The sequence below is a fragment of the Mirounga angustirostris genome, unplaced genomic scaffold, assembly GCF_029215605.1.
Source record: "Mirounga angustirostris isolate CCGP_5_RB_7025 unplaced genomic scaffold, mMirAng1.0.hap1 SCAF_4, whole genome shotgun sequence".
Classification (NCBI taxonomy): Eukaryota; Metazoa; Chordata; class Mammalia; order Carnivora; family Phocidae; genus Mirounga; species Mirounga angustirostris.
The window spans coordinates 181,907,796-181,933,916 of NW_026991712.1; the positions used below are offsets into that span (position 1 = coordinate 181,907,796).

General features: G+C 45.0%; 1 protein-coding gene across 6 annotated transcripts in view; it reads left to right on the forward strand.

Annotated features, from left to right (window-relative positions):
- MTOR (mechanistic target of rapamycin kinase) overlaps nt 1-26,121 on the forward strand; it is a 124,525-nt gene that overhangs the window by 8,266 nt on the left and 90,138 nt on the right. For 5 of the 6 annotated variants that reach the window (XM_045898709.2, XM_064589938.1, XM_045898707.2 and 2 more), the window contains 13 exons: nt 6,466-6,741; nt 6,827-6,935; nt 10,101-10,287; nt 11,257-11,385; nt 12,104-12,348; nt 13,407-13,622; nt 13,978-14,183; nt 16,731-16,853; nt 17,451-17,540; nt 17,664-17,756; nt 18,661-18,795; nt 19,035-19,164; nt 20,944-21,194. In XM_045898709.2, coding sequence (XP_045754665.1) covers nt 6,466-6,741; nt 6,827-6,935; nt 10,101-10,287; nt 11,257-11,385; nt 12,104-12,348; nt 13,407-13,622; nt 13,978-14,183; nt 16,731-16,853; nt 17,451-17,540; nt 17,664-17,756; nt 18,661-18,795; nt 19,035-19,164; nt 20,944-21,194 — 2,190 coding nt within the window. The remainder of the gene's footprint in view (nt 1-6,465; nt 6,742-6,826; nt 6,936-10,100; nt 10,288-11,256; nt 11,386-12,103; nt 12,349-13,406; nt 13,623-13,977; nt 14,184-16,730; nt 16,854-17,450; nt 17,541-17,663; nt 17,757-18,660; nt 18,796-19,034; nt 19,165-20,943; nt 21,195-26,121) is intronic. The other variant, XM_064589937.1, reaches the window with a different exon arrangement.

The window sequence follows — 26,121 nt, forward strand, 5'->3', positions numbered from 1 at the left end:
TCCTTGCTGTTAACGGGGATCTCATCCACCTCCTTGGGCTCCTGTGAGGTTTCTAAATACAACTGGCCCTTGAATGACACAGGTTTGAACCGCATGGGTCCACGTATACGTGGATTTTTTTTTAGTAAATATGTTGGGAAATTTTTTGGAGGTTTGTGATACCTCAACTAACTCTAACAGATGAACCGCATAGCCTAGAAATATTGAAAAAATTAAGAAGTTAAGTATGTCACAAATGCACAAAATACATGTAGATACTAGTCTAATTATTTACTACCACAAAATGTACACGAATCTATTACAAAAATTAGAAATTTACCTAAACTTACACATACCAGCACTTACAGACTCTATGTGGCACCATTCGCAGTTGAGAGAAATGTGAACAAATATGAAGGTACAATATTAAATCCTAACTGTGTAAAATTGACTGTGGGACACACTGTCTTCTGCAGTAATTTCATAGCCACCTCGTGTTGCTGTTGCTGTGCGCTCAGGTGTTGCGAGTGTCTGGTTAACACACCGCAAGGCTCATCTGTGTGCACAGTTCGCCCCTCCAGTAAATCGCGCGTCGCAATAAGAAGTGTCCTGTCGCACTTCTCATGTGTGTTCCATCGTGTTTCGTGCAATACTGTAAACCTTGAATAATACTATGGAACCGGGACAAAGTGCCACTAGTGAGGTTCTTCCAAGAAGCAAAGTCATGATGTTATAAGAGAAAGTTGAATCACTTGATATGCACCGCAGATTGAGATCTGCAGCTGTGGCCGCCCACCATTCCAAGATAAATGAACCCAGCGTAAGGACCAGTGCAAAAAAAGAAAAGGAAATCCGTGAAGTTACTGCTGCAGCCGTGCCAACAGGCACAAAAGTCTTGCACCTTTTGAGAAATCTCTTTTTATCTCATACTGAACATGCAGCTTTTATGTGGGTACAGGATTGCTGTAAGAAAGGTATACTTAAAGACCAATATGATTCGAGAAAAAGCGAAATCATTATCTGACAGCTTAGAGCAAAAGGAAGGTGAAGGACTGAAAGCTAGAGAATTGAATGCCAGCAAAAGATGGTTTGATAAGTTTGAAAAGAGGTTTGACTTTAAAAAAAGTCAAGATAACAGGAGAAGCAGCTTCTGCTGACCAAGAGGCAGCAGATGAGTTCCCAGACGCCATAAAGAAGATCACTGAAGAGAAAGGATATGTGCCTGAATAGACTTTTAATGCAGACGAAGGTGCCTTACTCTGGAAAAGAAAATGCCACAGAGGACGTTTATTAGGAGGAGAAGCAGGCACCAGGATTCGAGGCAGGAAGGGGCAGGCTAGTTCTCTCGTGCAACACAGTGGAGTTTATGATCAGACGGCCCTTATCTATAAATTGCTAACCCTGGAGCTTTGAAGGGGAGAGATAAACACCACAAGAACTCTCTTTCTGGATTGGTTCCCTTAATGCTTTGTCTCTGAAGTCAAGAAGTACCTTGCTGGTAAGGGACCACCTTTTAAAATTCTTTCAATATTGGACAATGCCCCTGGCCACCCAGAACCCCATGAGTTCAACACCAGAGTCATCGAAGTGGTCTACCTGCTCCCAAACACAGCGTCTCTAATTCAGCCTCTAGATCCGGGTCATGACCTTTAAGGCTCATTACACATGGTACTTTGTGAAAAGGATTGTCAATACTGTGGAAGAGAACCCTGATGGGAAGTCTGGAAGGATTACACCATTGAAAATGCCATTGTTGTTGTAGAAAAAGCCACAAATGCCATGAAGCCTGAAACAAATTCCTCCTGGAGAAAACTGTGGCCAGATCTTGCGCATGACTTCACAGGACTTATGACAGGGCCAGTCAAGGAAACCATGAAAGAGATTGAAAGAAAGTGGATATGGCAGAAAAGGTGGGGGCTAAAGGATGATATGGATCTTGGAGACTTTGAAGAGCTAATAGACACCACACCAGGGGATCGAACAGAAGATGATTTGAGGGAGGGGAGTGTTTCCAAACAGGTGCTGGATGATGAGGAAGACGGCCTAGGAGAAGCAGTGCCAGGAACCAGGAGGGGTCTGGTTATTTCAAGACTGCTCTTGAGGTCTTTTACGACACGGATCCTTCTATGATGCACGCACTGAAATGAAGCAGACCGTGGAAGAGGGATCGGTACTGTAGAAAGACATTTTTAGAGAAATGAAAAAGCAAAAAAGTCAAACAGAAATTATGATGTATTTCTGTAAAGTTGCACAGAGTGTGCCGTGTCTCCTGCCTCCCCTCCCACCTCTTCCGCTGCTGCCAGCCCTGCAGCAGCCAGCTGGCCCCTCCTCTGCCTCAGTCTACTCACCGTGAGACCCACGAGAATGCAGATGCTTCTGCTGAGCCACTTCCTGCTAGTGAATAGGAAAGAATCATCATGCTGTACAGTTAATAAACTTACCTATTGTGTGTTTGTGAGTCTTTATGTGAAAATCTATTGACTGTACAGCAAGACTGTATGAGATGTTTTTGTGAATCGATCATGTGGAACCCCGTGTGCAAAGCTCGTGTGGAAGTGGACAGCCTGTCCCTGTGTGGGCGTAGGGTGAGTGAGGTTTACTGTCAAGCTAAAGGTAATAATGTGTTGGTTTTCTTACCGTTTTATAACTTTGCTTTCAAAGAATTTCATGGCCGTACAGTATACCTTTCTCGTAATTGGAGAAACTGCGTATCAGCCTATCATCGCAGGTAAGTGGGTTTTTAAAAAATGTATCCATCGGTGTTTCCAATACTATATTATGAATATGACTATAGTACTGTACGCCATAAAAATGTGATGACTCATTCGCGTGTAGGCTAGCCTACCGTGAATCAGTTGTCTCGATGACGCTAAGCTGCCGTAAAACAGTCGTATTGCTGCTTCTTCGTCATCGGTGCCTGCGTCGTTCATTATCCCTGTAAATAAATACGATTTTCTTTTTCACGTTATCTTTTCATTTTTGCTGTCTGGTGTTAGTAATGCATATTAACATCTACATTGTTTTGCTTCAAATAAGATAGTATTCACGTAGGTACTGACAGACGATTCATCTTGTCAATAGATGACATACACTTAGGATATTGGTAAATACGGTATGGTACTATAAATGTATTTTCTCTTCCTTATGTTTCTCATAATAGCATTTTCTTTTCTCTAGCTTTCTTGTAAGAATACAGCATCTAAGGGGCACCTGGGTGGCTCAGTCGTTAAGCATCTGCCTTCGGCTCAGGTCAGATCCCAGGGTCCTGGGATCGAGCCCCGCATCGGGCTCCCTGCTCGGCGGGAAGCCTACTTCTCTCTCTCCCACTCCCCCTGCTTGTGTTCCCTCTCTCACTGTGTCTCTCTGTCAAATAAATAAATAAAATCTTAAAAAAAAAAAAAAAAGAATACAGCATCTAATACACATGCTAAATGTGTGCTAATCAGTTGTTTATTATCGGTAAGACTCTGGTCAACAGTAGGCTGTTAGTAAAGTTTTAAGGGAGTCAGAAGTTACACATGGATTTTCTTTGATTTTTTTATTTATTTATGTATTTATTTTTAAACATTTTATTTATTTGAGAGAAAGAATGAGACAGAGAGCGAGCACAAGTAGGGGGGAGGGGCAGAGAGGGAGAGAGAAGCAGACTCCCCACTGAGCAGGGAGCCCGATGTGGGGCTCGATCCCAGGACCCTGAGATCATGACCTGAGCCAAAGGCAGACACTTAACCAACTGAGCCACCCAGGCGCCCCTACACATGGATTTTCGACTGCATAGGATGTCTTTGCCCCTAACCTCCACATTGTTCAAGGGTCGACTGAATACATGAAGTGTCTGGCACAGCACCTGATGGAGTAGGCATTCCATAGATGGTAGCCCTCGGAGATTTCCCTACCCAAGTATAGCGTAGGCTTTCCACTGTAGCTTGTACAGCCTCCCAGGAAAACAGAACATCACCTAACTAGGTTTAATTAAAATGGAACTTTGTAAATTTTGTAAATTCTAAAGAACCATCCAAATGTAAGGCATTATAATTTTGTAACTTGTTAATTCATTCAACAGATATTAATTGAGCACCTGCTGTGGGCCAGCTACACCAAGTCCTAAGAGCTAGAATAATACAGCAGTGAATAAGGCATTATATTCTAGCAGGGAGAGACAATACACAAATAAGTAAAAATATGTACAGCTGGCCCTTGAACAACGCAGAGGTTCAGGCATCAACCTCCCCATGCAGTTGAAAATCCACATATAACTTTTGACTCCCCCAAACTTACCTATTAATAGCGTCCTATTGACCAGAAACCTTATCAATAACATGAACAGTCAATTAACACACATTTCGTATGTTATGTGTATAATATACTGTATTTTTACAATAAAGTAAGCTAGAGGAAATAAAATGTTGTTATGAAAATCATAAGGGGGGCGCCTGCCTGGGTGGTTCAGTCGGTTAAGCGGCTGCCTCGGCTCAGGTCACAATCCCAGGGTCCTGGGATCGAGCCCCACATTGGGCTCCCTGCTCAGTGGGAAACTGCTTCTCCCTCTCCCACTCCCCCTGCTTGTGTTCCCTCTCTCGCTGTGTCTCTGTCAAATAAATAAATAAAATCTTTAAAAAAAAAAATCATAAGAAGGAGAAAATATGTTTACGGTACCATACTGGGTTTATGGGAAAACATCCACATATAAGTGGACCAGTGCAGTTCATACTCCTGTTGTTCAAGTGTCAGCTGTAATGTATCATATGGTGATGAACGTTCTGGAGAAAAGTAGGGCAGGGAAAGGGACCAGGAGGTGCTAGCGTGGATCAAGGATTACATTTTAAAATGTAACATTTGAGCATAGTCGTGAAGGAGGTAAGAAAGAGCCATACAAATAAAGACCTGGACAGAGCATTCCAGACAACAGGTTCTGCAGGCACGAAGGCCTCAAGGCGGGAGCTTGCTGCCTTTGGAGGGGAACCAGATTGCCATTGGGACTGAGCTGTGTGACAGGAGAGAGGTGGCGGGAGATGGGGTCAGAGGAATACCTGGGATAAGGAAAGGGGCACATCGTGTGGGGTCCCAGGAGCCACCGTACAGACCGCGTGTGTGAAGTGGGAAGCTGTTAGTGGGTTTTGAGCAACAGAGTGACATTTGACTCATGTTTCAGAAGGATTGCTGTGGCTGCCATGTTGAGTGGATTATCAGCAGGGCTCGGGCTGATGCCAGGAGTCCAGTTAGGAAGGAACAGCAGCAACCTTAGCAGAGAACTTTTGCAGCTTGAACCCTAGTGGAAACTGTGCAGGCCAACAAGTGGCTGGATTCTGAATTTGGGACTGGGGGGTCAGTGGGAGAGAGAGGAGTCAAGGTTTTTGGCCTGTGAGACTGGGAGGATAGGGCGGCATTTGCTGAGACAGGAGGACTGAGGTGGAAGGAGCAGGTTTGGGGTAGAAGGTCAGGAGTTTGCTTCTGAATGTTAGATGAGTGCAGACGTGTGAATGTTAAGTTTGAGACACCTGTTGGGTATCTGAGCAGAGAACTGGGTCTTTCTGGGGGGTTCTGGGCAGAGACACAGATTTGGGAGTCATCAGCACATAGCCATGACTTCAAGTCCCAAGACTGGGTGACTAGTTCCCCAGCAGAGCACTGGTGTCGTTGGAGAAGAGGTGGGGCCTGGTACCTAAGGTCAGGAGATGAGGAGCAACCAGGGGAGATCAAGGGGCAGCTGGTGCGGGTAGGGGAGGAAGGCCAGGAAAGCTCAGGATCCAAGAAGCCAAGGAAGAAAGTTTTCAAAGAGGAGGAAATATTAAGTTGGCTCAAACACTGCAGATTAGTCAGATACAATGAAGACATAATTGACCATCCGATTAGCAGCATCAGAGTCCTTGGTGACCTTGATAAGAATAGTGCAGAGAATTTCTGAAAAGTGAGAGTATCTGTGTCGAGAACAGTATGGAAGTTGAGAAATGAATTGTTTGGACTGTTACTAAGCAGCGCTTTGAATAGGACATAGATGTGAATTCTCAGCCAGTCAGGTTAGTCCCCACCAGCCACGGAATTCCTCGGATCCCGAGAAAATTACTTTCCCAAGTTGTTTCGGCCTGGGTTTCTGAAGAGAGGAGCCTGGCCTCGCCAGGACCCTGGCGTGGGGCTGCCCGTCACCCTCGCCAGAGGCTTCCTGGCCACAACCTTGGGTCTGGAGTCACAGCCATTTGCAACTCAGCTTTCCCAAACCGAGGGAGGGGTCCTCCGCAGCCAGCCCCCTGCTGCTGCTGCTTCATCATTCGGTAGGTGGTGCTCTTCTGCCTGAATTGGAACAAAACCAGTCCTCCTGCAAGGTTCTGGGGAAATCCAGGAAGATGAGGAGCGGGCACCCCCCACTTTGAAAATAGTTCCCCTTCGGGGTGGGGCAGACGAGTTGCTCTGTAGACCTCACAGTGGCTAGGCAAATGGCACTTGGGAGTTAAGCTGATTCCCCCCCCCCCCCCCCCCCGCCCCATACAGCGCCTGAGAGAAGAAATGGAAGAAATCACACAGCAGCAGCTGGTGCATGACAAGTACTGCAAGGACCTCATGGGCTTCGGCACGAAACCTCGCCACATTACCCCCTTCACCAGTTTCCAAGCTGTCCAGCCCCCGCAGTCCAACGCCTTGGTGGGACTGCTGGGGTACAGCTCTCACCAAGGCCTCATGGGGTTCGGGGCTTCCCCCAGCCCAGCGAAGTCCACCCTGGTGGAGAGTCGGTGTTGCAGAGACCTGATGGAGGAGAAATTTGATCAGGTAAGTGGCGAGGGGCCCACCCCCCTCCCCAAGCTCCATACTCCCTCTCCCGCTCCCTCACCAACCCTGCGCCTTCCTCCTTCAGGTGTGCCAGTGGGTGCTGAAATGCAGGAATAGCAAGAACTCGCTGATCCAGATGACAATCCTTAATCTGTTGCCCCGCCTGGCCGCGTTTCGACCTTCTGCCTTCACAGGTGAGGATGTCCACGGACATGTCGTGTCATTCCCTGTTGAAATCAAACAGAAATGATTCCCAAGAGTCATGTCTCCCTCTTGTTTGAAGCAACGCCAACCTCGGGGCTCGTCTCTGGCATCTTTGCCTCCTGTCTGATTTCAGCCGGGCCTCATTCGGGGTTGCTACAGATGTCACAGGAAAAATCAGAGTGCAGGCAGAGAGGCCGTTCGGGAGCCAAGCAACTTGGCATGTATGGAAGACAACAAGTTGGTGACAGGCTTTGAAGAGACCAAAGGAAGGGCAGTTTGGGTTTAGCTACTCCGCAGCAGCCTCTCTAGGGCAGGGAGGATGCAGTGTCCGTCCTGCTTTGGCCCCTGGTCACCCACCTGCCTCACTGCTCAGACGGAGGAGGGCCTGGAGGTTTCAGAGGCAGGTTTCAGGGATGACGGACTGTGGGTTCCCATATTCCTGCCCTTTGCACTGGGCAGTGAGAATCCCTGGCCCCTGGAGCGGCCCCAGCTCAGGTGCTGGCTTCCCCACGGCCTTCCTGGGTGACTCCTGCTGGGAGTACTTTCTTCCCCCTTCCTTCAGAGCATCCAGCTGTGGGAAGCCTTTGGCATCCGACCTGGGATGAATCTGGCTTCTGTCCTTAACTGTCAGGTTTTCAGACAGGTTATTTGACCGTCCTAGGCCTCCACTTCCTGACTTGTCTGTGGAGAATAACAGTCCTTGTCTTGCAAGATGAGCTGCATTAATGCCTGAACAGCTCATCCAAATGGCAGACTAAGCCCCAGTAGATGGAAACCATTATTCTGCTTTTACTGCCCCCTCTCCCTCCTTCAAATCCATTTTAGAAGTAAGGTCAAGGTTAAAAATTGTAATAATACTCCAGTTGCCTGTTCATACTTAATATCCTTATCTTACCTCCCTACTTGCTGAGTGGAGAGACCCCATCTCGAACATCTTTTTGCACCTCACTGCAGTGCACATCGCCTGTGCTTAATAAGCATTCAGGAGCAAATGAGAGCCAGGAGTGGAAGTAGAAGGTCAGCCCGACCCTTTGCAGATGCCATTCCCTAGCACACAGACTCATTTCACACCACCCAGTTCAGACGAAACGGGAAAAATGCATGGTTGGCGTTAAATGTGCTGTGTGTGAGACGAGAATGTGTTGAGTAAGGACGAGACAATTAGCCACATAAAATCAATGAACCAGAGAGAAATGATATCATGAAAATCACCCATATTTTTTTTCAGTTTTCCATTCTTCCTACCTGGTACCCAGCAGCTGTTCTCCTTTTTAATGATCAGACATGCCCCTGTTCAGTAGAGCTTTAAATAACCGTGGTTTGAAAGTCTGTGGTTCAAAAGAAAGTAATAACTAGGCCGAATTTGATCAAAGTCTGGCATATTGTGGAAGCAGTTACCCCAGTAAGTTCAAAGGCCCGCCTAGGAGCAGGATACCAAGGCTCAGAGGGCCCCTAGATGTATTCTTTTGATGTGGGTTTTTATTGTTTTATTAAATAATATACTAAAATGTGTCATTGAAATTCAGCCTGGGCAGCCCCCATACATGTGGCCTCATGGGGAAAGTGCCCCCTTTAAATTTAAAGCTTGCAGCTTGGAAGTCATTGCTCAAACTTCCCAATGATGTAATTTTTGGCCATATCAAAAACATGCTAAGATTGGGCTGGAACCTCTAACAATTCCTAGTCTCTTAGGGTGCTAAATCGGGCAAAGGATGTCACCCTCTTGATTTAGGCTCCTTTCCTGCTGAAATGCTGTCCCCGTGCAGAAGTCCCATTTTCCTCATGGATGTGCTCTGATTTTAAGGTTACATACATCACCTTACTCTTCTGTTTTCAAGCCCCAGAGTGCTTTGACCATGAGATCCATGAAAGAAGACCTTTCTCATTAGAGTAAATGCAAGGAGGCATCTATGCTGTTTGGGACTCCACTGCCTCCTAAATGAGCTTCTGGAGGCCCTCAACACCCCTCACTTTCTAATGGATGTGTGGTCTTGCCTTCTCTGCTGCTGTGTATGTTCTGCTGGTGCGTGGACTTGAGGCCAGCAAGATGGAAGGGAAGAAATAGAAGAGACAAAAATCAGGAAATTCCAGCCTTTGGAGGAGTAATAACACTTTCACTTAAATTGCCCAAGAATCGCCTACCTGCTCACATTGGCTGATGGAAACTTAATGAAAATACACTTGTGGCTTCCCAAATTACAGACTAAATGTTGTTCTATTAAATATAACTATAACAGAAATCTCTGGATAATAGCAAAGTGATTTCCAGGCCTAAGCTGAATAGAGTGGCCTGTTTATTGCAAACAGTATTCAAAATCACTTTAAATTTCACTATAATATAAAATAGTTTAGATGATTATCTCTTTGCTTTTAAGCAAGATTTAACATACATTTCTTAAACAAGAGCATGTAGTCTTTCCCTCAAAATATAGCACTAATGGGGACAATTATGCAATGTTACTGTTTTTGGAGACCCTTTAAGATTTTTTTTTTTTTTAATTAAAGTGGAAAAAAAAATCTAATATTTCTAATATTTCCAAAAGATGTATCTGAGGAGTGATTATTAAGCATAAGACTTTGGTTAATACATCCTCTAAATTCTTCTTTACTTTTTTTCAACAGGCTCTCTTAATTTATTCTTCTTTTTTTTTTTTTTTAAGATTTACTTATTTGAGAGAGAGAGAGCACAAGCAAGGGGAGGGACAGAGGGAGAGGGACAAGCAGACTCCTCGCTGAGCAGGGAGCCTGGCTTGAGACTCTCACAGGACTCTGAGATCATGACCTGAGCCGAAGGCAGATGCTTAACCAACTGAGCCTCCCAGACTCCCCTCTCTTAATTTATTCTTAAATTTAAGTGTTTTATTTTTTTATTTTTTTTTTAAGATTTTATTTATTTATTTGACAGAGAGAGAGATAGCGAGAGCAGGAACACAAGCAGGGGGAGTGGGAGAGGGAGAAGCAGGCTTCCCGCCAAGCAGGGAGCCCGATGCGGGGTTCAATCCCAGGACCCCGGGATCATGACCTGAGCCGAAGGCAGACGCTTAATGACTGAGCCACCCAGGCGCCCCAGTTTAAGTGTTTTATAGGAACTCTGACCTTTGATATATATACCAACCCTGACCTTGAGCCATATGCTTTGTCTTTCTTATGATCAGATACCCAGTACCTCCAAGACACCATGAACCATGTCTTAAGCTGTGTCAAGAAGGAGAAGGAACGTACAGCAGCCTTCCAAGCCCTGGGGCTGCTTTCTGTGGCTGTGAGATCTGAGTTTAAGGTCTATTTACCTCGTGTGCTGGACATCATCCGTGCAGCCCTACCCCCTAAGGACTTTGCCCATAAGTAAGCATCTCTATTGTGATTTCACCTTCCACCCCCATTTGGCTGGGGAGAAGGATGCTCCATCCCAGTTTCCATGGAGCTTAAGCCCATTCTCCACATCACTAAGCTCCAGGGTGTGGCAAATCATACAAAGCACAACCCTTCCTCAGTTGAGTGCCAGCCTTTTTCAAATGAAGTGATACAGATATAAATATTTGGGGAGGTTGAATACCCTGTGAACACGTTAGATGTCAGTGCTGTTTTCAATATTATTATTAACTGGGAATCTCCTAGTTTTGCTCTTTTCTCTGGTTTTCAAAGGTCTTTTGATGTAAGGCCTAAAGAGAGAGCTTCTGGACTGGAACTGAAGAGAACTAATGGTCACTTTTTCCTTGTCACTGAAGTTGGGTGCATTATTCCACCCCTTGAAACCTCCCCAGTGAATAAAATACAAGAAAAACCTTCACCCCGCAAGCTGGAGAGGCCAGGGTGTCTCCTCTAAGGCTCGGGGGGTCAGTGTTGACTAAAGCTGTGTTTTGATCTTTCTCTGTGTTAGTAGCAAGGATCGGTCTGGTGAAGGGATAAGCCTCCCCATTCTAAAGCCCAGCGTTCTCATCGTGGGGGAGAATTTCTTTCCATATGATGGATGCCCCCTACCCCCTGGTCCCTGATGTACACACTGTTCAGTTTGCTTCCTAAATAGGTACCTTGGCCAGCACCGCGCTAATCCATATTGTGCCTTGTGTGCAAATTCAGAAAGGGGCCCCTTTCTCAAGATACTTGACTGCCATCTGCTGGATTGTTGTAAATTCAAATCTACAGTATGTCCGGTGTGATGGGCCCCCTGGAACTGTACAGTAGATAACCTGCTCTCCAGCAAATTGTGGCCCTGCCTGGATCACCTGCCCTCCTTGCCCCAAGGCGATTTTGAGGTGGGGCATCACACAATGTCATTGTGTCTGAAGTAGCCACTCTTTTGGTCCCCTGCAGGAGACAGAAGGCCATGCAGGTGGATGCCACAGTGTTCACCTGCATCAGCATGCTGGCCCGGGCAATGGGGCCAGGCATCCAACAGGATATCAAGGAGCTGCTGGAGCCCATGCTGGCAGTGGGACTGAGGTGGGTATCAGAAACCTGAGCTGCTCCCGTCTTGCGTAGTAAGAGCCTTGACCGGCGGCATCGGGACAGCGCTGAAAGAGCGGGTCATGGGTGTTTGCTCGTTAAACTGGATAGGCAGGAGAGCTCATGCTAAACACACGGGCTGGTTTCGCATCCTGGTTCCATCTCTGGTTAGCTGTGTGGTCCTGACCAGTTACTTAACTTCTCTGAGCCTTAGTTTTCTCACCTGAAAAGCGGGCACAATAGCAGCTCGTGTTGTCCAAGGTTGTCAAGGGGGTTAAGTGAAAGAGTTCATGAAACAGGCACTCTGGGCACTGGGCCTTGCACAGAAGAAGTGCTCGGTTGATGTTTGTAGCTGTTGTTTATGTAATCATTGGGAAACTGCCTGGCTTTTCTGGCTTTAGTTCTCTTTAGCTATAAAATAAGGATGATGCTCTTTGTTTGCTTCCCAGATTGTTTATTGAGACTTGGTCTTCAGCAGTGGCTAAATTACATTAAGCAAGTTCTGGCAAAGACCAGAAATTCATAGATTGTTTTGAAATCTCTGACCAGGCCAAGAGAGTTCAGGACATTTCTTCTATTTTATAGTATCCTTTCTACTTTAAAGACCAAGCAGTGATGGGCCAAATCCCCTTGCTGGACAAGAAGGGCTGTTTCTTCTCAAGAACAGACAAATGTCTTGTCCAGCACCATAGGTGCCTGGTTTCCTTCCCCTCAGCCCTGCCCTCACTGCTGTGCTCTACGACCTGAGCCGTCAGATTCCACAGCTGAAGAAGGACATCCAGGATGGGCTCCTGAAGATGCTGTCCCTGGTCCTGATGCACAAACCCCTCCGGCACCCGGGCATGCCCAAGGGCCTGGCCCATCAGCTAGCTTCCCCTGGCCTCACAGCCCTGCCTGAGGCCAGCGATGTGGGCAGCATTACTCTTGCCCTTCGAACCCTTGGCAGCTTTGAGTTTGAAGGTAAGAAATTGCAGCCGCGCTTGCCAAGACAGTGAGTGTTGCTGGGAACCCCAAGAAAGGAATGAGGGCACCTAGAAGTCCTGGGTCTTGGCTGGGGATCCTGGAGACCAGCTAGCTGATCCTGTAGCAGCTCAGCCTCCTGGGCTCTTTGCATGTATTGTTAATTCCTCCTCTCTGTTTCTTTGTCCCATCCTGAGTTTGGGGGCAGATGGTGTTCAGGGAAATTATGCATTGATCCAAGGAATTAATGCTTCGGAGATGAGAGAGTCAGAGATGGAGCCCCCATCCCCCATGTCCATGAAGCTGAGATGGTATTTAATGCTTTAAAATGTTTAAGCCAGAGGCTTTTAGGTATTTCCATTCCTATGGCAGTGTGATTTTCAAGAGCGCTGTACTGTGTAGTTCAGCGTGGAGTTCTAAGCTGCAGATAAACCCACATCAGTGCCCTAGGGAGATCTATTTCAGGAGAGAAAAATGGATACTTTTGAAATTTAAAATCATATAAGTGGCAATGATCAAGACTGCAGGGAAACAAGTACAAAAAGCCTAAATGTGCCATCTGAATGCTTATAGCCATCTGTGGTTTCCCTCTTGTAGCTCCTCCTCTTGCACTGATTGACACCCAGGATAATGTATTTCTAATGAGTAGAAAGTAGCTATATTTAAACCCAGCCTACACCAGACTTTCTTTTGGTATTCAAATCTGGGAACTAAAATAGACAAGGTAAATTTGATCAAGAATTGTTTTACTCTCTGGGAATATAAAGGTTTGAGTCAGAATAAAACAAAATTATTCATTCTTTGAAGGAAATAAAGGATTAGGATGAGGGGGGTGGCTGGAATGCTTTTTTGTGTGTCTCCCTGCTCCTCCGCCTCCCTTCTGCCTCTCTGCTGATCGGAAACCCATTTGTTACCTTTTTTAAGAGGAGCGTTCTGGGTCAGTATCTTGTTGAAAATTGAATTCATAGCCATGAAATGAAAAATGCAGCTAGCTAGTTGGAGATCTACCATCCAGAGCAGCAGTGTTAATTTTGTTTTCTCTCTGCCTTTGTATCCAGGCCACTCTCTGACCCAGTTCGTCCGCCACTGTGCAGATCATTTCCTAAACAGCGAACACAAGGAGATCCGCATGGAAGCTGCCCGCACCTGCTCCCGCCTGCTCACGCCCTCCGTCCACCTCATCAGCGGCCACGCTCATGTGGTCAGCCAGACCGCAGTGCAAGTGGTGGCGGATGTGCTCAGCAAACTGCTCGTGGTTGGGATAACAGATCCTGGTACGGTTTATGAGACAGAAGCAGTCTAGGGGAGTTTATGTGCACGGGGCAGTTGGAATTAGCCAGTTACATTGCATGGCCTCTCTAGAGACTTTCGGCCTCAGCCAGCTGATGTCCAGCTGATGTCTCTGCCAAAGCGTTGGGCTTGGCTACTCCAGCCTATTGGTGTAAAAGAATCTGTCTTTAATTCTGTTGTCTTTGCTCCTATGAGTAGAAAAAAGATTTGACAAGTGAGGTGAGAGAAAGGTACGTGGCATTCTCTTACTAGGCCGGAGGCAGTGGGGACAGAAACTGGGAAATGACCAGAGGGGTGATGGCATTGAAGAGGCGTTCAAAGGCATAATTGCTCTTGCAGACCCTGACATCCGGTACTGTGTCTTGGCATCCCTGGATGAGCGCTTTGATGCACATCTGGCCCAGGCAGAGAATTTACAGGCCCTGTTTGTGGCCCTGAACGACCAGGTTTTTGAGATCCGGGAGCTGGCCATCTGCACCGTGGGCCGGCTCAGTAGCATGAACCCGGCCTTCGTCATGCCTTTCTTGCGCAAGATGCTCATCCAGGTAATGGTGTGACAGTCAGACCTAGAGGCAATGGGAAAGGGACTGTCATTGTGAGAGCGGTTTGGGGAAAGAGAGACGAGGACCGGGAAGGGGCAGAAAGGTCGAGATACCTGGTGAAAGCCACCTTTGGCTCCAAGAGTCCATGTTTTCCCAGCTTTGCAGTCGCAGTTCCAATGCTGATCACCTTGTAAGGCTCTTGGCAGTATGACTCCAGGGGCCTTCTTATCCCAGGTTAACCTCTTCTGCAGCTCTTCTCTTGTTCCTGGCAAGTCACCAGAGATTCCACTTCTTGGCCCTCTCCACTCAGTCTGCTTCAGAGTGTCAGTTTTCCCAGCACCTCTCTGTCCTTCCGCTCTCCTGCTCTTGCTGATGCCAGGTCAGGCACAGAGGCCAAGGATGAGAATGGTTCCAACATTGCTTCTCATGGTCATTGCCCCTGGTCTGTGCTCCCTGGCTTTCGTTCTTAAATAATGTCAGATGCCAAGCTAAGCTACTGGACTAGAATCAAAGGGAGCTTCAGATTGGCCTTGCTGTTCCATCTACTAGGACTTTTTTTTTTTTTTTAAGTAGGCTCCACGCTGAATGTGGGGCTCAAACTCACAATCCTGAGATCAAGAGTTGCATGCTCCACTGACTGAGCCAGCCAGGCGCCCCAGGATTTTCAATTCCCGCTAAAATCTAGCTGCCCAGTTTTTGTCTCCACCTACCCACATAAGTTATCTGGCCTTCTTGCGAGTGGTGCATGGTCTGGTCCTTCCTGCCTCGAGATCTTTCCACCCACCTCTTCTGGGTCTCAGTGTGCCTCACCCAGTCCTTTCCTGTCCCCTGACCCCACCCTGTCCCTCCCTCCCGCTCTGCTTCCTGACCCACCCACATAAAGAACGTAAACACAGAAATATCATTAACATACGTAACTTTCATCCTAGAGAAATGTCGTGTGTTCACAATCATAACTAAAGTGACTGTAATATCATCAGTCAACAAATTAGAGGATTATATTATGTTGGCACTTCTGTTTGTAGCCTAATGGTTTACTTCTTCAACTGCTGGCCTGTGATAGGAGTGCCTATCCTTTTAAGTCTTTTTTTAAAATACCTAAGGTTTTGGGAAGGAAAACAAATCATTGTTGAGCCTGCCAGCCCAAATCCTGCTTAAAGAAGCTTGATATAGAAATATCTCCTAACGAGAATATCAGTGTGTTCATTCAGTCAATAGATGTTTTGGACATCTTCCAGGTTCCAGGTCCTGCTGGGTGCTGGAAACATTAGTGAACAAGCCAGGCATGGCCTGTGTCTGCTAGAAGGTTACAATAAGCTGCCGGGCTATCAGGCCATCTCATTTTTCCTGATACTGGAGAATGTGAAGTACCATTGAATGAATTTACCATGTACTGAGCTTAGCCCTTGAAACCCCCAAATTTTTAATTTTTCTTGTTTTCAAATGTGGATACAGACCTTCACAAGTTGAATCACACATTTGCACTTCTTGGTAAGGGACATTACCTAAATGTGCTTTGGCCTTTTCCTCATGCCTCTCGATCATCAGAGGGGGTGTTGGGTATTGTTCTGAGGGCGCAGCGATGCTCGCTAGCTCTGGAAGTGAATTTGGGGATCTTTGATTTGGCCATTGGTGCTCCAGAGTTGGCACTCTCCTCTCGGGCATCTGTTCCCTGCCTGCCAGCCATCTCCTGGCTCACGTGGGTCTGTTCTCAGCATCCCTCTCTGTCCACTCTGGCTGGTGTCTGCTGTGTCGGGGGAAAACAGGCTGCTGGGGGGATCCAGAAAGTCAGGGTTATTAAATCAATAACCTAAGACAAAATATGTTATTAAGTTGTAGATTCCTCCTCTGGGTAGCTGAGTTAACATGCACTTTTCTCACGGTTCAGAGATTTCCTTCTGGCAACTTCAGCTCGCCAGAAGTCTGTCTAAATTAAGTTGTTTATATCTGTGTCACGATGAGTAGAACGTGCTGATTTACTGGTGTTTTAAGGATGTCAGAACAAACATGTTATTTCTGTTCATCGAGGTCCAAGGGGATTCTGTTGATATAATCCCTCACTGTTTGGGTTTATCTAGATGTCCCTGAAACCACTACTGAGTATTAATATTTCTTTCAACAGCATAGCTGTTCTGACTGTTCTTTGATTCTTTGTCATTATTTATAGGCCCCCTTAGTGATTTGCTGTCCAGACAAAGATTTTTCTCGAAGAGAGCCCTTCCCTCGTTCCTCATTTCTGCACGCCCCTGCTCTCGCTGTCCCTGTTGGTATTCCCAGCCCCCTGGGCCTGTGCCGTACTGTTAAAGTTGTGCTTGGGGACAGCTGAGGGACCGTGGGGGCTGGGGCACTGTGGGAGCTGGGGCTGGTTTCCAGCAGTCTTTCTTCCCACCACTGCTGTGTCCCTGACTGTTGGCCTTTGTGGAGGATCCAGCAGCTACTTGATCCGCAGGCAGTTCTGGTTCCTTCCTCTGGTTCCCTGCCACGTTTCCCCTTTGATACACCGTTCCTCTCTAGAACTTCCTCTACCACACGGGCCTTTCTTCCCTGCAGATTCTGACGGAGCTGGAGCACAGCGGCATTGGAAGAATCAAAGAGCAGAGTGCCCGCATGCTGGGGCACCTGGTCTCTAATGCCCCACGGCTCATCCGTCCCTACATGGAGCCCATTTTGAAGGTAGCTCACAGAAGCTAGAGACACTGACACTTTCTCTCCGGGTCATCTTATGTCCGCTGCTTTGAGACAGTGGGAGCGTTTCAGTAGATAATTTCTTCGGCTCCAGGCTCGCGGTCAAGGGCCACATCAAGCATTCTCAGAAAGAATAGCGAAAATCTCACCAGTTGCAGGAAAGGGCTCTCTTTTTATAAGGGATAAGATACAAGCTTCAAGCACATCATCAAATGTGCTTGGAAAGGAGAAGTAGGTAGATAGTGGCATAAAATAGTTCCCTCAAAATGAAAAAAATTCGCTTTAAAATCTGAGTATGTTAGAGGCTTGTGAAATCTTTGAAAACTTGTGTGAATGTGGCAAATGATCAGAAGGCATGGGAAACATTTTTAAATCATGGTGTTTCTCAGCTTTCTCATATATCTAACTGGGCTCAGTATGGAGAAAAGTTTTAGAATCCACATTCTGGAGAAATTCTGGATTCACAAAGCCTAGAAGTTTTATCTAGGATTGAAATGGTCTCTCGGGTGAATTTTACTTACGTAAAAGAAAGGTTTCTAGTAGATTTTGTTCTGCATTCATTTTTATCATACCTTCTTTTCATAGGCTTTAATTTTGAAACTGAAAGATCCAGACCCTGACCCAAACCCAGGTGTGATCAATAATGTCTTGGCTACAATAGGAGAATTGGCTCAGGTAAGGGGACAACTGCATTTTCCATAGGATGGAAAGAATACTGTTTAGTCTCTGAGGAAATCAAAATACTTTGTAATGCCATAATCTCTAATCTTACCTACCACCCTCTTTTTCATTTTGTAGGTTAGTGGCCTAGAAATGAGGAAATGGGTGGATGAACTCTTTATTATCATCATGGACATGCTCCAGGACTCCTCTCTGTTGGCCAAAAGGCAGGTAAGTACTACTCCTCCCAGACTGAGCAGAACAGGCCCCTGGGAGGTCAGGGCCCTTGCCTTTCTTCGTCACTTAGTTAACCCAGAGCTTGGCACATAGTCTAAGTATTCAGAAGTATCTGTTGAGTAAAATGAAGAAAGATCTGGAGCCAGAATTAGCTGTCATCCTGACCTGGAGTCACTTTCAGTAATCATCAGGGCTGGCCAAGTGGCCTTTCCTCTAGATAAAAGAAAATCCAGATTATCTATCAGAACCCCAGCCCCTAGAGGGAAAGAGAAAGCCTAAGCCTGTGGCTGTGGAGGCAAGTAGAGCTTCAGCACACCCTCTCCCAGCCCTGGCTTCATTTTGTTTGGTCACCAAAGTCATTAGGTGACTAGACCAAAATTAAGAACAATCTTAATTTCCTTTTAAGTCGGATTTCTCCTGTTAATCACTAAGGATGTGGAAGGACTGTGTATTTCCTTTGAGAATGGTGGGGCTCTTCTTTTATTTTTATTTTTTTTTAAGATTTTATTTATTTGACAGAGAGAGACACAGCGAGAGAGGAACACAAGCAGGGGGAGTGGGAGAGAGAGAAGCAGGCTTCCCGCTGAGCAGGGAGCCCGATGCGGGGCTCGATCCCAGGACCCTGGGATCATGACCTGAGGCGAGGGCAGACGCTTAACAACTGAGCCACCCAGGCACCCTTCTTTTATCTTTTTATCCAGTCATTGTTGTATTGGTTTGTGGCCTTGTTTTTACACCCAGACTCTCAAGGATTTCTGTAAATGGTTAGTGCCTCTCCTGGAAACTTCTTTTCTTAGAAAAGCCTCTAATGCTTCATTGCAATCATTAAACAGTACAAACCATGCTTTCTCTTCTCTCTTACTGGCTCAACAAACCACATGATCTGTTGTTTGTCCAGGTGGCTCTGTGGACCCTGGGACAGTTGGTGGCCAGCACTGGCTATGTGGTGGAGCCCTACAGGAAGTACCCCACTTTGCTTGAGGTCCTTCTGAATTTTCTGAAGACTGAGCAGAACCAGGGTACACGGAGAGAGGTAGGGAACATGGCAAACTTGGTTCTTTAAAGACTTTGCTGGAAGACTGGAGAGAGATTGTGGCATTAACATGCTCTGACAGAGTGTTGATTAGATGTCCTGTCCTCCGTCTTGTTCTTCTAGCTGGTCATTCAGGTATGAACTGGGTGTCATGGAACGTGAGAGAACTAGTCATCAAACCTGTTGTTATCAGATGTTGTGATGAATGTTTTCTTTTTCCCCTCCCCTTTCCCACCCAGGCTATCCGTGTGTTAGGGCTTTTGGGGGCCCTGGATCCCTACAAGCACAAAGTAAACATTGGCATGATTGACCAGTCCCGCGACGCTTCTGCTGTCAGCCTGTCTGAATCCAAGTCAAGTCAGGATTCCTGTAAGTTGAGGGGAACCATGAGAGACTCGCCAAGTTCCTACCTCACAAGGCCCCTTGCTAGCTGTGTTTAGAAAGAGCCTTGGGCTGGATAACAAATTATAGCATATTGGCTCACTTCATGACTTCTGAATGGAAAGTCAAGTTTCCTCTTGAATCACAATAGGGATGCTGCTTCCCAGGGTGTCCAGAGTCCTTACATCTGTCCAGATTCTTTATCAAGGGTCAATAGGCCAAGTCTGTACCCACTTTTTGGTGCTGATGAGAGAGATGTGAATTATCACTTCATCACTTCTCTTTTTTTTTTTTTTAAGATTTTTTATTTATTTGAGAGAGAGAATGAGAGAGAGAGAGAGAGAGCATGAGAGGGGAGAGGGGCAGAGGGAGAAGCAGACTCCCCGCTGAGCAGGGAGCCCGATGCGGGACTCGATCCCAGGACTCCGGGATCATGACCTGAGCCGAAGGCAGTGGCTTAACCAACTGAGCCACCCAGGCGCCCATCACTTCTCTTCATCTCTGATTCTTTGTTAGTGGTTCTTTGATGTTTTCTATTCTCATGACACCCAAGGAGGAAGAGGGTAGAATTTATTCTCCCAGTTTTTTTTTTTTTTTTTAAGATTTTATTTATTTATTTGAGAGAGAGAGAATGAGAGACAGAGAGCACGAGAGGGAGGAGGGTCAGAGGGAGAAGCAGACTCCCCGCCGAGCAGGGAGCCCAATGCGGGACTCGATCCCGGGACTCCGGGATCATGACCTGAGCCGAAGGCAGTCGCTTAACCGACTGAGCCACCCAGGCGCCCTATTCTCCCAGTTTTAATTGCTAGGGAAACCCTGAGGCCAGGCTCAGGGGCATAGAGAAACTTGTAGCAGTCAGAATCCAGGGCTCTTTTTTCATCAGCTGTTCTGGCCTTGGAGGCACTCTGCCTTTTGACAAGTAGCGTGAGAGATTGGGTAGGGTATGGGGCTACGGCAGGTTTTTCTAGACTATACCCATTGTTCATGAGGGCGGGCTTATGTACGAAAGAATGAAGAGTTCAGCAGTGGCTCTCCCAACCATTCCAGCAAAATGTTATTTTCCCAAATAATTTGTTTCTATAAGACCAGTGCTCTAACCCCTGAGCTATGGAGTCTTCTCCTCAAAATAATTTGTTTCTAAACTCTACGGATGGAATCCTATTGCTTCCAGTTCTTCTGTATAGTAGAGAAGCATAGCTCTGACGTTACCTTTCGGACCCAGAGTCTGAGCCCAGTCCCTGCAGGTTTCGTCCTTGCTCGGCGGCGCCAGTCCAGTCTCTCGGTGGGTCTAGTTCTTGGCCTCTTCAGTGCACCGCTCACCCTCCCCTTACCCAGTCTTTGAGAGCCTCACTGTTAGGTCAGCTAGCATTTGCCGCTCCCTCATCTGACGTCCCTAGGGGGACCGAGCAGCTGTTGGACAAATGTTAGCCTAATTTGATTCCCTTTACTTTCATTTGGGGAAATAATTATTTTTATTGATGGTTTCAACTACAAAGTTGTCAACTGTAGTGATAAGAAGCGAAGTTAAACATAGCAATTTAAATAAAACCCATCATATACCGTTTTAGGCTTTTGTGGTTGGGGTAATGGAACAGCCAAAAGCTCTTGAATTCTTCATGGTGAGAGCCTGTTCATGGGTTCCTAACATAGCCTGTATTCCCCATGAATGCTGAATGACTGTCTGGCTGTTTGTTGTTAGCCAGGTTCTGCTCCGAGTCAGAGTCATGGCACGTATAGCTCGTGATTGTTGCCATCGTTTTGTCCTAGCCGACTACAGCACCAGCGAGATGCTGGTCAACATGGGCAACCTGCCCCTGGATGAGTTCTACCCCGCTGTGTCCATGGTGGCGCTGATGCGGATCTTCCGGGACCAGTCCCTCTCGCACCATCACACCATGGTTGTCCAGGCCATCACCTTCATCTTCAAGTCCCTGGGCCTCAAGTGTGTGCAGTTCCTGCCCCAGGTCATGCCCACATTCCTCAATGTCATTCGGGTCTGCGACGGGGCCATCCGGGAAGTAAGTAGCTAAAACCCCACCCCTGCTCCTGAGCCCCACTTCCTACCAATGCCCCCTGTTGGCTGTTGGGCCAAGTACGTCCCCTCCCCCTAACTCCTAAGCCCTGAGGGTACGGGTTTAGTCTCCTGGTTTATCCCCTCAGAATGGCTAAACGATGAGTGTGTGTTTTGGGGGGCGGGGGTGTACCTAGAGTTCAGTGCAGTTGTCCAATAGAATGTCCCACTGTGTGAACTTGTTGCTTCCTCGTGATTAGATTGAAGTCCATCAAGTCCATCATTTTTAGTGAGAATATTACAGAGGTGACATTGCATACCTCTTACCGGATCTCGTAAAGTCAGCTTCTCCCATTAGTGTTGATCCTGAGTTTGAGCACGCAGTTAAATTGGTCTCTGTCAGAGCTCTCCATTGTAAGGTGCCTTTTTCTTGAGTCATTAAGTAATCTGGGGTGATACTTTGAGACTGCGACAGTCCTGTTCCCTATCTTCGACCCAGTGACTGAGCAGCTGTGGATGATCCTTGCCTGAATCTGTCATCACACTGGTTGCAAAGTAAGGACTTTCTAGTTCTACCATTTCTTCTCCTTTTAACAGCTGGCCCTTTCCTGTAAGGTAGAAATTTCCCCCTTTCCCTCCCTGTTTCTCCCTTTTGCTCTCTTTTCTTTCTCTAAACTACACAACTTGCAGAGTGGTTCTATGATTATTTACCTAGGCCACGACTGGCCGCAAACCTCAATAAAGCTCAAGGGGTCGCTTTTTTTTTTAAGATTTATTTATTTGAGAGAGAGAGAGAGAAAGCATGTGTGTGGATGAGCAGGGGAAGGGGCAGAGAGAGAGAGAGAGAGAATCTCAAGCAGAGCCCCGCTGAGCATGGAGCCCTGACTTGGTGCTTGATCTCAGGACTTTGCGATCATGACCTGAGCCGAAATCAAGAGTTGGACGTTCAACCGACTGAGCCACCCAGATGCCTCTTGAATTAATTTTTTAATCAGTTTTTTCCTCTGTGATTATATATTCAATTTGGTGTACATTTAGAGTAAATAATATCTTTTTAGAAAGTATATTTTCTAATTTTGTGCCTGGAGTACAGAAGTGCAGTTTATGTACTCAACCTCATTGAATTCTTACTAATTCTAATAACTAAATTTCCCCAGCTCTTCACTGTAGATAATCATATAGTCTGCAAAAAGAGAAAGTTCTAGTTTTTTGTTTTAATCTGTAAACCAGTTACTATTTTTCCTCATTTGCATTTCTACGACCTGTACTACAATGTTGGTTAGACTCTGTGAAACTGGAGATCTTTAATCTTTTTCCTGATTTCAGTGGGACTGCTGTTAAGAATTACCCACTAAGTATAATGTTTGCTGTAGGTTTTTGGCAGGTAGCTTTTTAAGGGTTATAAATGTTCCCTTATGGTCTTAATTTGCTAGTTTTTATCATGAACGGGTATTAGATTTATCAAATGCCTTTTATTTGTCTGGTGTGATTATCATATGTTTTTTTCTCTTTCAGTGTGTTAATATGTTGAATTATATTGATATATGTTCTTTTTTTTTTTTTTTAAGATTTTATTTATTTATTTGACAGAGAGAGAGAGCACAAGTAGGCAGAGTGGCAGGCAGAGAGAGGGAGAAGCAGACTCCCCGCTGAGCAGGGAGCCTGACGCGGGGCTCGATCCCAGGACCCTGGGATCATGACCTGAGCCGAAGGCAGTCGCCTAACCAACTGAGCCACCCAAGCGCCCCGCACTGATACATGTTCTAATGTTGAAATATTTTTTGAATTCTTATTTTAAAACCATTTTGGTTATGATGTATTTTTTGATACATTGACTTTATATCTAATATTTAATATCAGTTTGGGTTTTTTTTAAGATTTTTATTTATTTATATGACAGAGAGCGAGCACAGGCAGGGGGAGCAGCAGCAGAGGGGGAGGGAGAAGTAGGCTCCCCGCAGAGCAGGGAGCCTGATGCGGGGCTCGATCCCAGGACCCTGGGATCATGACCTGCGCTGAAGGCAGCCGCTTAACTGACTGAGCCACCCAGGCGCCCCTTAATATCAGTTTTTTTTTTTTTAAAGATTTTATTTATTTATTTGACAGAGAGATAACGAGAGAGGGAACACAAGCAGGGTGGGAGAGGGAGTGGGAGAGGGAGAAGCAGGCCTCCCGTGGAGCAGGGAGCCCGATGTGGGGCTCGATCCCAGGACCCCGGGATCATGACCTGAGCCGAAGGCAGACGCTTAACGACTGAGCCACCCAGGTGCCCCTTAATATCAGTTTTTTACATCTACTAATCCTGAGTAGAATTGGCCTGAATATATATATATATATATATTTTTTTTTTTTTTTTTTTTTTTTTTAAACTACAGGTTCCAAGACGCGTTTAGTTTTTCTCTTTCTTCTTAAAACAGTTTTGGTCACATTTTTCTAAGAAATTATTCATTTTTTAAAAAGATTTTATTTATTTATTTGAGAGGGAGAGCAAGCATGAGCAGGGGCAGAGGGAGAGGGAGAAGCAGGCTCCCCACCGAGCCAGGAACCCAACGTGGTGCTCGATCCCACAACCCCAGGATCATGACCTGAGCCGAAAGCAGATGCTTAACCAACTGAGCCACCCAGGCATCCCTAAGAAATTATTCATTTTATTTACTTTATGCCTATAGATTTGCCTTTTCAGGACATTTCATAGAGTTAGAACCATATGTGGTTTTTTTGTGTCTAGCTTGTTTCATTTAACATAATAATACTTTTGGGGTTCATCATGGATCAGTAGTTCATTCCTTCTTCGTAGCTGAATAATAATTTAGTGTCATTATTGCTTAGAGATAAGTGTTTTTAATGTTTCCTATGATTTCTGTTTTCACCATTGAGTTATTTAGAAGTGGATATTTTAATTTGCAGATTTATGGGGTTTCAAATTTCTTTTTTGGATATCTATTTCTAACTTAATTGCATTGGGTTTATGATTCTTTGATGTTTGCTGAAACTGCCTTAATAGTCGAATGCTTGATCCATTTTGATGTTTCCTCTGTGCTTGGGAATAGCAGGTATTTGCTGATGTTACGTGCAAAGTTCCATGTATGTCATTAGATTTAAACTTAATACTTACTGTGTTCAAATTTTTTGTATTTTTATTAATTTTTTGTTTGCTTCATCTATTACTGAGAGAAGTGAGATAATCTCCCCTTACAGTGGTGGATTTATTAATTTCTCACAGTTTAGTCAGTTCTGTTTTATATATTTGGGGGAATATGTGATCTATCTAATTATCTTTCTATCTGTTCTCCTTTTTCCCCCCACTTTTTTTTTCATGCCATTTATTTGTGGAAGAAAGCAGGTCATTTGTCCTATAGAATTTCCCATTCTGGATTTGGCTGATTGTATCTTCAAGATATCTTAAATTCTTGTAAACTGATTAGATTTAGAGTCGATTAAATTCAGCTTCCTTCTTTTGGCAAGACATACTTCATAGGCGGTACTAAATACTTCAAATACTAACAACAGTTAGTAAGCAAATCTTTTCTAAATCATCTCAATTTCTAGTGATGTTAAGGTTAATCAGTGGGCTCACGTACTGTGATCCTTTGTTCCCTGTCAGCCTTTCTCCTAATCATTTTAGTGTTCATTGAAGATTGTTTTCTAGAATAATTATTTAGTTAGCAACTGGAAAGCTGTGATTTTCTAATTATATTATTCCTAGATTTATTAGTTAGTGATCATCTATAAAGAACTTTATGTTGTCAACTATTCATTCAGTTAATTTGAAGTATAGTTCATACAGGGAGGGAAGAATAAATGCGTGATTCTTTACTTTTATTTATCAGTTTTTCAGAGTAATGAATCAAGTCCCTTGCAACTTCTCAAAGGTGACTCAGGCACTACCCCACAACCCCTACTGTTTTTGGAGTATCATTATCAACTCATGGAGCTATATATAGTATTTTTATTCATTGAAGGCACTGTTCTTTCTCATGATCTAATTATCCTAATCAGCCTGGCTATTGTGTTCTTTTTACATTGGCCAATGGTCTTAGTCTTTGATTGTTTTTTTGCTTTCTGGCAAAAAAAAAAAAAAAAAGCTATTCTGAGCTTATCAACTACATTTCACTCAAGCCTGGGCATGGCCACTTCCAAGGAGTTATGGTTTCTTTAAGTGAGAAATGGTACTTAGAGACTGCAGTTGGTGTGCTGGGGTGCTCATTGCTATTGGCATATCATTGTTTCTTGGCCATTTCAGTGAACGGAAATAGAAATAAGTAATTTTTAGAAAGAGGAAACACAAGTCATGAAGTAATAGAGATTTTCCAATGCAAATTTAAGATTTAAGAGCTCTTACTTTGATTTTATATTTGTTTCTCACACTGAAAAACTTGTTACTTGGTTCTGACATTTCTACAATTACGTGCTTTATCTTGCAGAATACATTCTTGTATGTATCTTGTATACATATAAATGGTAAATGACCAGTATTAGTAATAACGGTAAGGTTACTGAATGCAATTCAAGGTTTTTTATGATTTTTTTTTTTTCTCCTTCTTAGGCTGTGTCCTTTCGGGGATAAACACCAAAATACTGTGTTTAAAGTCGCTTGAAATTCATCTTTGAGTGATTGTGCAACCAACTTGATTTATAATTAAATTTGTTTCTGTTTATTTTCAGTTTTTAGAAATTTCTTTGAGGTTTTCCTAATTTGAGTTTTATTCTAATTATGTAAGACATTAACACAGTTCCAGAGCCGAAACTATAAAATATGTTCAGTGAAGTCTAGCTTCTCTCCTCGTCCGTATTACCCTGTTTCTTCCTATAGCGTTTCCTATTGCTTCTATAACAAATTCCCCACCAACATCATGATTTCAAACAGCACTGATTTATCATGTTACAGCTCCGTAGGTCATAAGTCTGACAGAGGTCATGCTGAACCAAAATTA